The sequence below is a fragment of the Halyomorpha halys genome, unplaced genomic scaffold (assembly GCF_000696795.3).
Source record: "Halyomorpha halys isolate HHAL.00 unplaced genomic scaffold, Hhal_1.1 Scaffold556.1, whole genome shotgun sequence".
Classification (NCBI taxonomy): Eukaryota; Metazoa; Arthropoda; class Insecta; order Hemiptera; family Pentatomidae; genus Halyomorpha; species Halyomorpha halys.
In genome coordinates, this window is record NW_027105572.1 from 480,082 (window position 1) to 493,635 (window position 13,554).

At 29.7% G+C, this 13,554-nt stretch overlaps 1 protein-coding gene across 1 annotated transcript in view; it reads left to right on the forward strand.

The window, feature by feature from the left end:
• Nucleotides 1–13,554, forward strand: part of LOC106684202 (uncharacterized) — an 85,874-nt gene that overhangs the window by 55,397 nt on the left and 16,923 nt on the right. The window contains exon 3 of the mRNA XM_067052082.1: nucleotides 9,282–9,408. Within this exon, the coding sequence (XP_066908183.1) occupies nucleotides 9,282–9,408 (127 nt within the window). The remainder of the gene's footprint in view (nucleotides 1–9,281; nucleotides 9,409–13,554) is intronic.

A 13,554-nucleotide genomic window follows, 5' to 3' on the forward strand; every position in this document is an offset into this window, starting at 1 on the left:
TATATATATATATATAGAGAGAGAGAGAGAGAGAGAGAGAGAGAACGATTTGTAGTATCGGCATCGAACTTTAGGATTACGCACTTATTATTATGATTATCGATATAATGATTAGCTATATCTTTCAGGAATACCCATACTACACAACACACTTCAATAGTATTGTATTAAATCCAGATACAACAACAACCCTAAGAGACGATAGTAAAACAGTGGAATTAGTATTTAAACTTTTTATGTCATATACTATCACAAATTTGACATGGAATAATCAAATTATTTGAAAAATGTAAGCATAATTAAATAAGAAATAAATTGCGTTGTTTACCAGGGAAGTTTTAAGCTATTAAACTAGAACTAACGAACGAATTTATTCACAATAAATTTGAAGTTTAATGTCCCAGTTTTAGCAACATAATAAAAAGTTCGACAGTTTATGGTTATGACTTTTTGTTATGAAATTTCTTTTAACCCATTAAATCTTTAACCAAGTAACGATGCTAAGATATATTTATAAGATAAGACTCCAATAAACTCAAATGTTAAGAATATGAAAAATACATATTTTGGAAGACAGGTTTAAAACTACTTCTACTTAAATTTCGGATTTTAAAATATTAGCCAGATTCATTTGGTCGTGTACTCATCATGTGTATAAAACTGGCCTATATAGTGCAAATTTAACGCAGATAGATATAATATCACAGATATAAATCAAACAAAATTATTGCCAACAGTATATTCGCTAAAGGGACAGAGCATCTTTTGACCAAACAAGGTTATTGGCATGCCTAGGGTAGGGCCGCCTTTATTGGATATAGGCTGCTCTAGAGAACCTTCCGCGACCTCCGCTCTCTGCCTCGCAATGAGATAGCAACGGTGTCGGGATAAATATACAATATGTCTATTTTATGAGATAGTTAAACCAAAAAATAAATTTAAATTTTGTACCTATAATAGCATTGCATTATCTTATATATATTAAATCTTTGATTTTGACATATATTTTTTATTTAGATGAGAAATTCATGATAACAATTTTGTCCTCATCCTGCTCTGAAATCTACAAATCTTGTTGTGTCGTTATCAGTGGAGGTGATTCATTTTGCGCGTTACCTCTCTAACTTTATAAAAGAAAAATATAATTAGCTTTTAATAGTAAAAAAAATAGAAAATATTTATCTAAGCTAAATAGATTAACAGCAATGGAACGCATTCTTTCTGACAGACGCTCACTGGATGAGTACTGCACACCCTGAGCGGTGCCCGCTAGTGTGGGTACTGGCTCCTATCTCCTTCTCAGGGGTACACATTTTTTATGCTATAGTTGCAAGTTTAATCGTTTACTTTCTTCACATTAACACCATGACAGTGAAAAATTGGTTTGGATTTTTAGAAAACTTTTGTTTTCTTGCTTCTTGGCAGAACAAAAAAAAGTTAAAATAAAGACAGTTGATAATTGATTTCCCTCATACAATATTTTCTGACCTAGTATCACCAGTTTATTTTTTTGGTATCTTGTTTGAAACCTCTCCTTGTAAGTGAAATAGTTTAGTGTATTTTATAAATGCTATGACAAAAAAAAGTTGCAATAACGAAAATGTGTTTTGAATAATTCTTTGATAAAGTAATACAAAATAAAAGTTGTATTTACTTCTTTATTGATTAGATTGGATCCCGATAATAATTTAACTAAGAAGCCCTGATGTTTTATATTTTTAGAACGTAAACTAAGGTTTAACCAATGTATATAAAAAATCAATTTTATCCAAATTATAGTCATAAAACATTGTTTATTTCTCAAAAGTTCAACGTTTCGGCCATCCTCAAGGACAATATATCACAAAACAGCTTTTATTATACATTGATTTTTAACAATTTTTTCAATTAACAATATTATTAACAAATAACATAACTTAACAAACCAATTTACACTCAAATAAATTATTTAAAAACGTTTTCTGCAGGCTATTTTGTCCAGGTCACTAGTCCACCAATTGTTTTGTTTCACCTCTATGTAGGTGAGGCAAAACAATTTTTGGGTGATAGAATGTATCAACACAGTAATGATATAAAAAATTGGCAGTATACCAATAAAAGAGCACTAGTGAAACATACAGTCAAAAATCAGCACAATTTTTTTTTTGATAATACTATAATTTTACATAAAGAAAATAAAAATAAAAAACTCGCAAAATAAAAATACTTGAGTCACTTTATGTATCAGAAAACAATTATAGAGCAAATTTTAAAATAGACACTAGAAATCTGAACCAACACTAAGATCTTAAGCAAAATTAATTTATAAAAAATATTAGTAAAACACATTATCAATATTTAAAATTAACTTTGATCTGAATTTTAAGAATAAAACAAATAAGAATTTTAATCAAAATAAAATTGAAATAATCCAGAGGTATGGAAGTTATATTAGACTTAAGTTTAATATAATTGAAATTGTAACAAAATAAGTAAATAGACTATAGTAAAATATACTAATTTAACCTAGAATAAAACAAACATGTAAAAAGTGTATAAAGAAATTGTCCCAGTATCCAGCTTCCAGTGGTGTGATTTAGTGAAAGGTGATCTAGCGGTTCTCCAATGTAACAATAGTATTTTAGTTATTGCTTCCCACAAAAAACGTGTGACTTTCTTGAAAAAAATAAAAATATAACTTAGTTCTTTTTCTGTAGAGAATCAGATCATTATTTATATGAATATTTCGTTGTTTTAAAGTTCCTAACATCCACAAATTATGCCAAACACATACTTGAAACTATGTGTCTAGTAAATGGAATCAGAATAGAAATTTTTCAGCAATTTTCAGTACAGACAAAGGAAGGACAGACGATATATAAGACAGTGAAGAGGAAGGAGGCGAAGCGAAACCAAGAACTGGTAAAAGGAACGAGGAAAGCTTTTAGTCTCGGAAATAGGTCCTCTGCTAGGAGTCAGCTTCTGTCCTTTCTAAGTCTTTCTTCTCTGTCATTTGAGAGTTCATGTAATCAACATGTATCAGGAAAATGTAATTTTCGAAACATATCTGTAAATGGAAGGATCGTAATGGGAGCCAAGAAACATGTTTTCGGTGTAAATGTTATACAATTTTCGTTTGTTGAAGCATAGCTTCGCATAATAACACACATTGGCCAAAACTACATAATTAGAGGGTATGCTATTTTTAATTAATAAGTAAATATTTTCATTGTTAACATTTTTCTGACTATATAAAATAAATATAGACTTGGTTATATTACTAGGTCAGAGATAATTTTCGGTCATTTAACTAATGTAATAAGGAAATATATTTACACTTATATTTCTGGGTATTTCTTTGGTGTCTAATAAAAATTTTCAGGAATTGAAATAGTTTTTGTTTTTCATATTATCACAAGTTTTTAAAATGAAAGAATATTTGATTACATAAGTGAAAGCTTAATTAGCTGAAGGTGCTGCCACACATTTCTCAAACTATTGCAAAATGATTTCCCGGCTAAAAATTAATAAAATGTCCTTATTTGAACGAAAGATTCAAAACATATGGCTAATCAGTAATGCCAGCGTCCCATGTGGCCTAGAAAACAAAAGCCACTTACACTCGCCAGTCCTTGGCAAGGCCTTACTTCACTTCTATTCTGCATAAAAACCATGAGTGAGTAAGGACACTTCCGAAGAGCCCTCCGGTAGCCGAGGATAGTGTAGATAAAGGAACATGGAAGACAAAAAACAAGAAGCATGAAAGTATGGAGTAAGCCCCCATCTTTCTACATAACTAACACCATTATTATCATCAATAGTCATCATCATCATTAAACTTTAACCAAAATTAATTAACTATCCCAAACAATAAATGTTCTATTTCGGCCACCCTCCATACCTGTAGTAACAATAGATTTAGTGTTTAACCATCTCTTGTTCGACCAACCACTATAAATAAATTCTCTCTCTGTCACACTATGCCTTATTACATTCAATTAATTTCACATAGTCCACTAAAAATTCAACCAGCCAATCAAAAGTGAAGAAGTGTCTCGCCTTCAGTTGAAGGCGCACTTCGTACATCATTTAATGTCCTCTCTTTAATTAAAATATATTTTACTGAATAACAAATTAAAGATATAAAAACAATTGAGCAAGCCGACAGTTCCCCTTTCTTATAATAATTTAGTGGATTCTAAGAATGAGAAAATGAGACTTTGAGAATTTCAATTAGAATTGGTGAGAGGCGTTGGGCTGAAGTCGGGTCGACTTTCCTCAGAAAACGTATACGGGCCCTGTTCCAGCAAATTCCTCTGACACTTTTCTTGAAAGCAGAAAAAAAAAAGCCTAAGGTACCAAACTGGCTTTAAAAGACATTGCAGAGTTATTCTGTTAAAATATAAACTTTGACAAATCTTATATTTTTTTTAGGCTTATTATTATAATTCTGAAATAATTTTAGTTATTTACAGTGTTTTCTTTAATTAATGTTATTTTTATTGCTCATATTACTTATTATTTTTTTTGTTAAAAATATTTCTTTTTTAAGGACTGTATAACTGACTACTCTACCACCTCCACCAATGAAAAAAGTTTCTGTATTTATTATCTGTTGGCCGAAAGTTAGTTTTCATTGAACATACTCCAGTAAAATTCAATAACATTTCAATATAATTGATACTTTATGCTATGTATACCGTCGTTAATTGGGACGGCAGAATAATCACTGAAGGAAAATATCCAAAAATAAGTTAATTAATGAATTAATTAAGATTGAGTCCTGCAAAACTATTATTATTATTCAATTCCTCCTCAAAGGCTTTTTGTGTTTACCAGTATAGAAATTACTCAACACCTTTATATTTATAAAATATTGTTTAAAAATATTCAAGTTACAAACTTCAAAGATGTATAAAGTATCAAGGAGCAAAGTATTTATTTATAGTTAATTGCAATGATATGATTAAATGAAATTTTAAAATGATTGAAATGATCCAGATAAACATGGTTTGCCATAAAATATGAATTACATTATAACTTATTACCTAATATATATCTGAATGACCGCTGATTTTGGTGATGCATGTCGTGGCGTGTAGTGACGTCTTAGCCATGGAGTTCTATTTCTGAAGAGTCTTTCTTGGGACTTCTTCTCGTCGAAGTCCATCCTGCCCTTTCTGTGTGCACAGCTGACCAGTTTCCCTTCTCCTTCGTAGAAGCGTTACCTTTTCCGGATCTTATTTCTCATTAGCTATCATTAGCTACGCCTAAGAAGAATACGTTACAAGTGGATTTACCCAGAAAGGTCCCTTCCACATGTATCCATTAACCAGCTGCGAATTGTCCCTGTATTGACAGGTATCGGCACATATGGGGAAGACTTTTATTAAGGATTATTACATATCATTTAACAAAAGTTTTAGTCTTTAACATGTTTCAGTGTGTCATCCAGAAATGGGAATTGAGGATCTCAAACCAAAAAAAAAAAAAAATTCCGTATGAAGGAATTCCATCAGCACTTTGTTTAGACGATTTTCATTCGTATCAATTATTAATTCTATTATAAATAAGTTAATGTGTTTACAGCTCATTTATAATTGAGATTTAAACATTAACATTCATATTAAATGTTGTTCTGAGTGATTACCTTGAGCATTAAGACAGGCCGCTTCACCCGCCTCACCAAGACCCCCCAGGGAGCAATGTTCTTATATCACTTTTGAAATATTTGCTTAAAACGGGAAGAAGAGGCTTAAAATAGTTAAATCGAGCAATAATTGAAAAACGCCAAAAATGGAAAAAGTATGAAACCCACCACTCACCGCACTCCGTGGTAGCCTTCCATATCTCACCTTTCAAACAGACACTTGTAGTGAGTATGTTTGTCGATGTACGGCATATCACAATCTCACAAGAGGAGATCATAACACAAAAAAGTCTTTCCTTCCTTGCCGGACCTGCCCCACTATGCCCCCCAGGGAGCGACGGTCCTGTGTCACTTTTGAAATATTTGCTCAAAATGTGAAAAGGAGACTTAAGATAGTTTAATCAGCGAGGTTTGAATAACCAATTTCAGCAGGATCTTTCATCCACAGCAGCAGTGGCAGACAATGCTCTCGAGATCTGATACAACTGAACTTTGTTGTTTGGAATGATAATAAAAAAAATCTATGCAAGCCCGGTCAATGACCTCAATCCTTTACGAATAAGTAAGGATAATTATAATTGAAACTTTCTAAACAATGAAATATATCCAATGCGATTCGGCCATTGATACTGTGGAAGAAACATACAGAACCTGTTCAAATGCTGATGATAATCACTTTAAGGTGAATATTAATAGTCACATTTCAATAGTTGTGTTGTTGAAACACATATTGATTTATTTATTGTAACCTAAATATTTCTTATCAATGAAAATAATTGTGAATAAGTCCTAAACAAATCGCTGACGGGATTTCTTTCTTGTTTTGAGATTCTTTATTCTTATTCCCAGTAAGGAAACTTAAACTTGAAACACCCTATCCTATAGTCCATATTATTTCAAGATATTTTTACGTTTATAATTTTTCCTAACGTTATTGTGAACTATAAACAAAAGTTATATATAAAAGGAAATCCTTACAACATGGAGAAATATTACTTACAATATACAATTTCTTTATTAATAACAACAATACCGTAATGAAACGAGGACAGAGCAACATTGCTAGCAATATTTTACGGCGAATTCTTCTCATAAGCCACACACAATAAATGGTTTAAGTTATGATCTTCATATTCCTTGCAATGAATCAAATTAGATGATAATATCTCGTGGTAAGGTTTGATAAAAGTTTTCCAAATCTTATTACTCTGAAAGATTACTTCACTTCATCCTTGAATTTAGTAATTAAATATAACATTAAGTATTGGCGACAACAATATTAGAGGTTGCATTCTTTTAATTTTAATTTAATTAATTAATTTAATTTAATTTTGAGTGATATGTGTATTTACAGTAATTAATTTCATATTTTAGTCAAGGTCATTTACAAATTAAATGAAAAATCTTTCAATTGAAAATCGAAATAAAATGGCCAGAAAAAACAAAACAAAAAAAATCAATACCTTCATTATTAGGTAAAATCATAAATGAATAAAATAACGTTATCTTTCAAAACTTTAATGAAATGAACAACTTTATAACTATTTTTAAATTAGGCCCTTGAAAAATGAACGGACCGTCTGAAACGTCGGCAGTGCTAGCTTATTGATGTGAAATTAATAAAATAAATATTTAGTGATTTTTTAATTTTCCTGTATTTTTCTTTATACCGAAAGTTATCTAATGGTTTCCCGAAATATATATACATATATTTTTAATTGTAGAAGTAAATTTTATAGATTTTAGACATAAGGTGATAGGAAGAGACAGAATATTGTACTTGTAAAGGAAGTATTCTGAAGACGAAGGACTCCAAAACGAGTGGTAGTTTTTAAATTATTCGCATTTTACTGTTTAAAGAATTTTCATTATTTTGCCCAAAACAACGGTGGAATAAGGTTTGTTGAAAGGAGAGAGTATAAAATTGCTACTTTAATGTTAGCGAAATGTTTGCAACAAACCCGGATTTCTGTTGTTCAGAGTTCAGAAATATTAAACCAAAGTTTATTCTAAATCTTATTTATCATTAAATACAACATATCACATAGCAATCCAATAATGAAAGAAATTATGACCGAATGTTAAATGTAGTTTTTTTTTTTTTTTTCTATTAAAAAGTTTTAATGTACAATAATAAATGTTAAATGGCCTCTTAAAAGTGATGATGATGTTCCAGTTAAACTGTCTTCCAAATTATGTTGAACCTTTTCAATCAAAGAAAGTATAGTACAAGTTACTGAGATCGAGGCACAGGCAGCGTGAACATCCATGTTCTATCAATCAGATTGACAATCAAATCTTGATGGTCTCCAGTCTGGTTTCATTATTATTTTTTTCAGTGAACCCATTATTTTGTATCGAACATAATTCTCCACATCGTTTTCCAACTGGAAAGCAAAATCATTCCGTTTTTAGTTACTTTGAGTAGAATAAATGTAACTTCTTATTAACTTCCGATTTGTATTTTGCATAATACTTACAACGAAGTGATCTTCACAAAAACATAATATATTATTTAGATTGGATAATATCAACATTATTGAACTAAGAAAAAAGTCTTGATGATTCTTTAAAAAATTTATGAAATAAGAATTAAAAAAAGTCGATGATTCCCAAAACTAAATAAAAACTCTTGCCATACACCTAAAGTTCATAAATGTTTTTTTTAAATTATGGATCAATTATTAGGTGTTGAACTATTCTTAGTTTAATTGGAAGAAAATATAAATTTTATCATAAAAAAAAAAAATATATAAATAACTTTATCACAGTTCTTCGCTTTCTGGGGGGGAGGGGGGGGGGAGAGACGCTATGAAAAATACCTCTCAATTTAGTTTAAAATGCGATTTCACCACATTATTTTGGATTTACTATGCAATTATTTTTTTCCCCAAATTTCTAAGTAGTGTGTTATTTGTTCAATTTATTTATGAGTTCATCATATGTTACACAATTATTAGTATGTTTTATTATTAATAGCAATTGATTTATTCTCAACCGAACACATAGCTTTACTAATGTCAATGTGACCATCAAATGCGTATAGGAGTTTTGGGAATCATCGGCTTTTTTAATTCTAATATCATAATTTTTTTTAAAGGATCAACAATTTTTTTTAGTTCAATAATGTTGATATTATATTATGAAAGGAAATACATAACCAGTAACTGCTGGGCCCTGTTTCAAAATGAATTACAAACTAATTCAATTCATAAAGTCTTGTAGCTTGAACTGGGTACGATTTCGTATCATAATTACAAAGTACAAAATACAAGTTCTACAACCGAAAGTACAAAAAAAGTATTAGAAGGTTATAATATGTTTGCAGTCGTTATCAAAGACTTGGAAATCAGGGAAATAACTGACACATGCGCATTCCTGTCTAAGGATGAGTTATATGACGTTTTATAGCATGAGAAATGTCTTAAATTATAAGGCTCTGGTTGAAGGAAAAACAATATAACATTGTAAAACTTTTATTTTTTCAGTTATCCTGTTCAACAACCGAACATCTCATTTAGTTACTAATTATTCCTATGAGTAAATTTTAGTGTCTGATTTATTAAAAAAAAAATCCGAAAAATAGTGTAAAAATTAATTCAATTAAAACAGTTTATTAATTCATTTAATTAATTCATTGCGTTATTTTCAGATAAGTCGAGACGACCCTTGCGACTTCTGCCTTTGCCTGGACGGAGAAGTGTTTTGTTGGTGGCAGCAACAGTGTGTCAATAATACTCAACAAACGCACAGCAGCGAAGCAAACACAACTGCATCAAGTAATATATCTATATTTACTAATAAGACAATTTGGTTATATTTAACAAATGAAAATGGAATTTTTTTATATTTGGCTCCTGAACTGGCTAAGAGTATAATAACAAATAAAAATATAACATTGTTTTCAAAGAGGTGACTTTTAAACCTCAAAAGCAACAACAAATTTCCTAAATGCTATGCTTTGATTCTCTTCAGAAAAGCAGCAAATTCAAGTTTTGTGTTTTTTTTTTTGTTTTTTTTTTTAATAGAAAGCAGTAGCTAAAAACTTATCAAAGTTAAATATTTATACATTGCATCAACATACACTAAACAAACTTTTCTTTTTATCTATGTAGCCTATTCTCATATTTTTCTTTAAAATGTTATTTTACTATAAAAATTCGTGTGGGCTTCTCGAAACATATTTAAAATAATTTTTATGAACTCTAGTAATTATTGATTTTTTTTTAAATTATAAAAACAATAAATAAATTAAGCTTAAATACTCCGCTAATGTAAAGTAGCTTTAAAAGGAAAATTATTTATGAAAAAGTGTGTACCAGTTTGAATCTAAATCTTGGAAAGGAATTAAATTTCGGTAGTTGATTAAAAAAAAAATACCAAAAACTGCTCGAATATTTTTTTGTTAATATGATAGAAAGAAGTAAAATAAAATGTATCAAAACTTCATAAATCCCAGTTCACCAATATTGTGAAAAATAAAATGCAATGAAGTCCCATTGAGTCTTGTTTTTGATTATTCTAAATGGATTTTAGTCTTGGAAGGCTACGGTATTCTCTGATGCAATTATACACATGACAAATTAAAACGACTTAAATATAAATTAAACTTGTTTTAGGAAACATCAAACAATTAATTTAGAACATTTGTTACCAGCTAGAAGTTGCATTTCACATAAAATAACATTTGAATAGGGAAATATATCCAATGTAAGAGAAATAAATCTGTCAGAGAAAGAGTAGGATCAACCCTCCCTGTCCCATATTTCAACTAGGCAACGTTTAGTGACAAACAAATAAGTTTTCTCCCATAGAGACACCCTTTTAAATTCTTTAGCTCAACCATTTTCTTTTATATATAATACTGAATGTATTTAAACAAAATACATTATTTTCTTGAAACATTGCATAGAGTAAGCTCCGTTTAACAAAACTGTTTTTATATATAGTTTAGTATCAACTTAATATATTTTTATTCATTGCAAAAAAAACAACCCTATAGATAAAAATCGTATAATTTATGTATATGTTAATTAACTCTAGTGATAAAACCTGCGTAATTTTGGCGTTGAATACGACCTCACTAATTAATTTATGGTAGATGAAACATATAACAAAATTTCACTCTAACATGGTCGTTTTCGTGAGACAACACATATTTCACATTAATATTTTTAAGAAAAGCACTCTCATTCCACTTGCTTTTGGAAAAAAATATTGGTATATATCGTATCGATAATTTTCAAACATATCAATAATCTATATATATATTTGGCTCCGATATTTTTAACCATTGAAAGAGATTGCATATGAAATGCGAAATATCCATGTTATCAATATCTATATTTCAAGATATCGGTAATTTTTTATCATATAAAAAAAATTAATTGTCATATATTATAAAAATTAAATTAAATTAATTTTATCCAATTTAAGTCTCAAAACAATCTATATTTTTTTATAATATAACATTTCGGCCACCCTCAAGGACAATCATAAATACACTTTTACATTTACATCAATTTTAAAACACTTTATGCAGCCTATTCTACTCAGGTCAATTATTTCAGTCTAAAATTACTCTATTATGTCAATTCTTCATATATAACCTTAAAACTTTTAGTCACAGTCAATTTACACTATTATACTTTATCACAACTATATTTGTGATTATAAAATTAAATTTATGATTGTCCTTGAGGATGGCCGAAATTTTGAACATATAAAGAAATATAGATTGTTTTGAGACTTAAACTGGATAAAATTAATGTTATTTAACTATAAATAAATATAGATTGTTTTGACATTTAAATTAGATCACATGTATTTTATTTAAACAATAATAAACAGTTTGAAGAAAGTGAAAAGATTGTATATAAATTAAATTAAATATTCAAAAATAATCAAATAATATATTTAAAAAATATTAAATTATCATGTTCTCACAAAACATGTATACTATAGTATAGAAAACGTAATTAGTAAAAATGTAATATGCAAAAATATAATTTAATATAAAATGTAAAATGTTTTAACATGCTAAATGTCATAAATATAGGATTGTGAGTAGACTATTTTAAAGTGACTAATCTTAAATGCAGAGAAGCTCCTAACGGATTTTCTGAGTAACTTGTTTTGTAGCGTTGTTATCTTTACGAGATAGTAAAATCTACAACTGGTTCATCACATCATCTTTTGTCGACCTTACTTGTTCCCTGTTTCCTCTCCTAATGCTATTGTGCAAATGTTGGGAGGTTGTTGTAATTTTATTATGTTCATGATTTGATTCGTTGTTTTGCTTTACCTTATGAACTTTGTATATGTTTTGATTAGGTTTGATGTGAAATAGGTTATTGTATGATTTTCTATGTAATTGTTTTATAATTTCTTTACTTTGTTAAATTTTTTATATTTAAATATCGATATTTAAGTCCCGATATAATATCCATATCGTATCCCTACTGTATAGACGTAGGGAAGAAACTAGAGTAGTAGTACGTGATAGTTTTTATAAATTGTGATCTTAAAGACCACCAATTCCTTATTAACATTAATAAGCTCTGTAAATCAAAAATGTTTCAATCCTAAAAAAATTAAAACCAAACCAGATTCACTTATGAACTAAATCACCCTTAATCACAAAAGTTTTACTTACTAAAGCGAGCTTTTAATGTTCAATAGTGCTACTGGTGCAGTACTCAACTAAATCCAAGTGATTAATCATTAAAAAAAAAAAAGTTAGATTTAAGAATACAAGTATCGAAAAATATTTTTCGAAGCTTAAAGTTTTTGAAGAAATATAAGTATCGATTGAGCTGGGCGCCGTATTCCCACCTGACCTTTAAACCCGACTTCGTCGCCCTCTATTGCCAGTGTGTATTCACTACCTAATGTAACTTCATATTCTGCTCTCCTATCTTCCTAAGAGTTCCTCCAACTGTAGAGTGGGGGTGCAAAGCATATATCTTGCCGTCAATATCAATGCTTTAAACCTTAGTTACTTCAGTATTTTTTTTTATTTATTGTACAAAAGAATCGTATAAATTATACAAAAATAATAACTAAATATAAACATTTTTTTACTGAAGCCTAGGACTAAAGAGTTTTATAATGAAAAATAATTTATACATAATCATTACAAGTTCTTGAGTCTGGTTATTATTGTTTAAATAAAATAAATTCTATTTGATTTTAGTCTTAAAACAATCCATATTTCTTTATAATGCTATGTATTGTGGTCTTTTGACAATCCTGGATATTATTAAGGTGTTTCGTCATCTGCCCCTATACCTGGTCAGGGTATCCTTCTGCGAAGCTATTAGGGCGTCCCTGGATATGAAAACATCGGTGCTAAGTTTGTCACATTACCAGAGTCCCCAGAGAAAATTAGATTGGCTAACCTTTTAGTGTTCTAACAAAAATGACAAGTTTGACGAGGGATCGGAATCCAATTAACCAGGTGCAGGCCCTTCTTGGACATGTCAAACTTTTTCACCCATGAGGAGGGGGACGCCTTCCTCGGGAGCCTTCGATCACCGATAGCCAATGAGGTAGGATATTACAAAATAAGGTAACGCCCCAAAAGGGAAGTGGGAGAAAAGGACAGGAAATCTAGATCAGAAACAGAAACAGTCAAGAGGAAGACTTAGACGGGTGAGGACCACAGTCAGGAGGCAGGCTTAGAAGATGCACTTCGACCAGACGAAGTCGTGAGAAGGGCCACGAGACCTGGACATCCCTTATGAACGACACCTACGGCACTACATCCCACGGCATCAGCAGCTATAAGTATAAATTAACCAATAAGTAATAATGTAATAATCTATATTTTATGGCAACCTTTATCTGAATCATTTGAACCATATAAATCATAGCAACAAATTGTAAATAAATACTTAGTTTCTTTATGTAGTATATATACTATT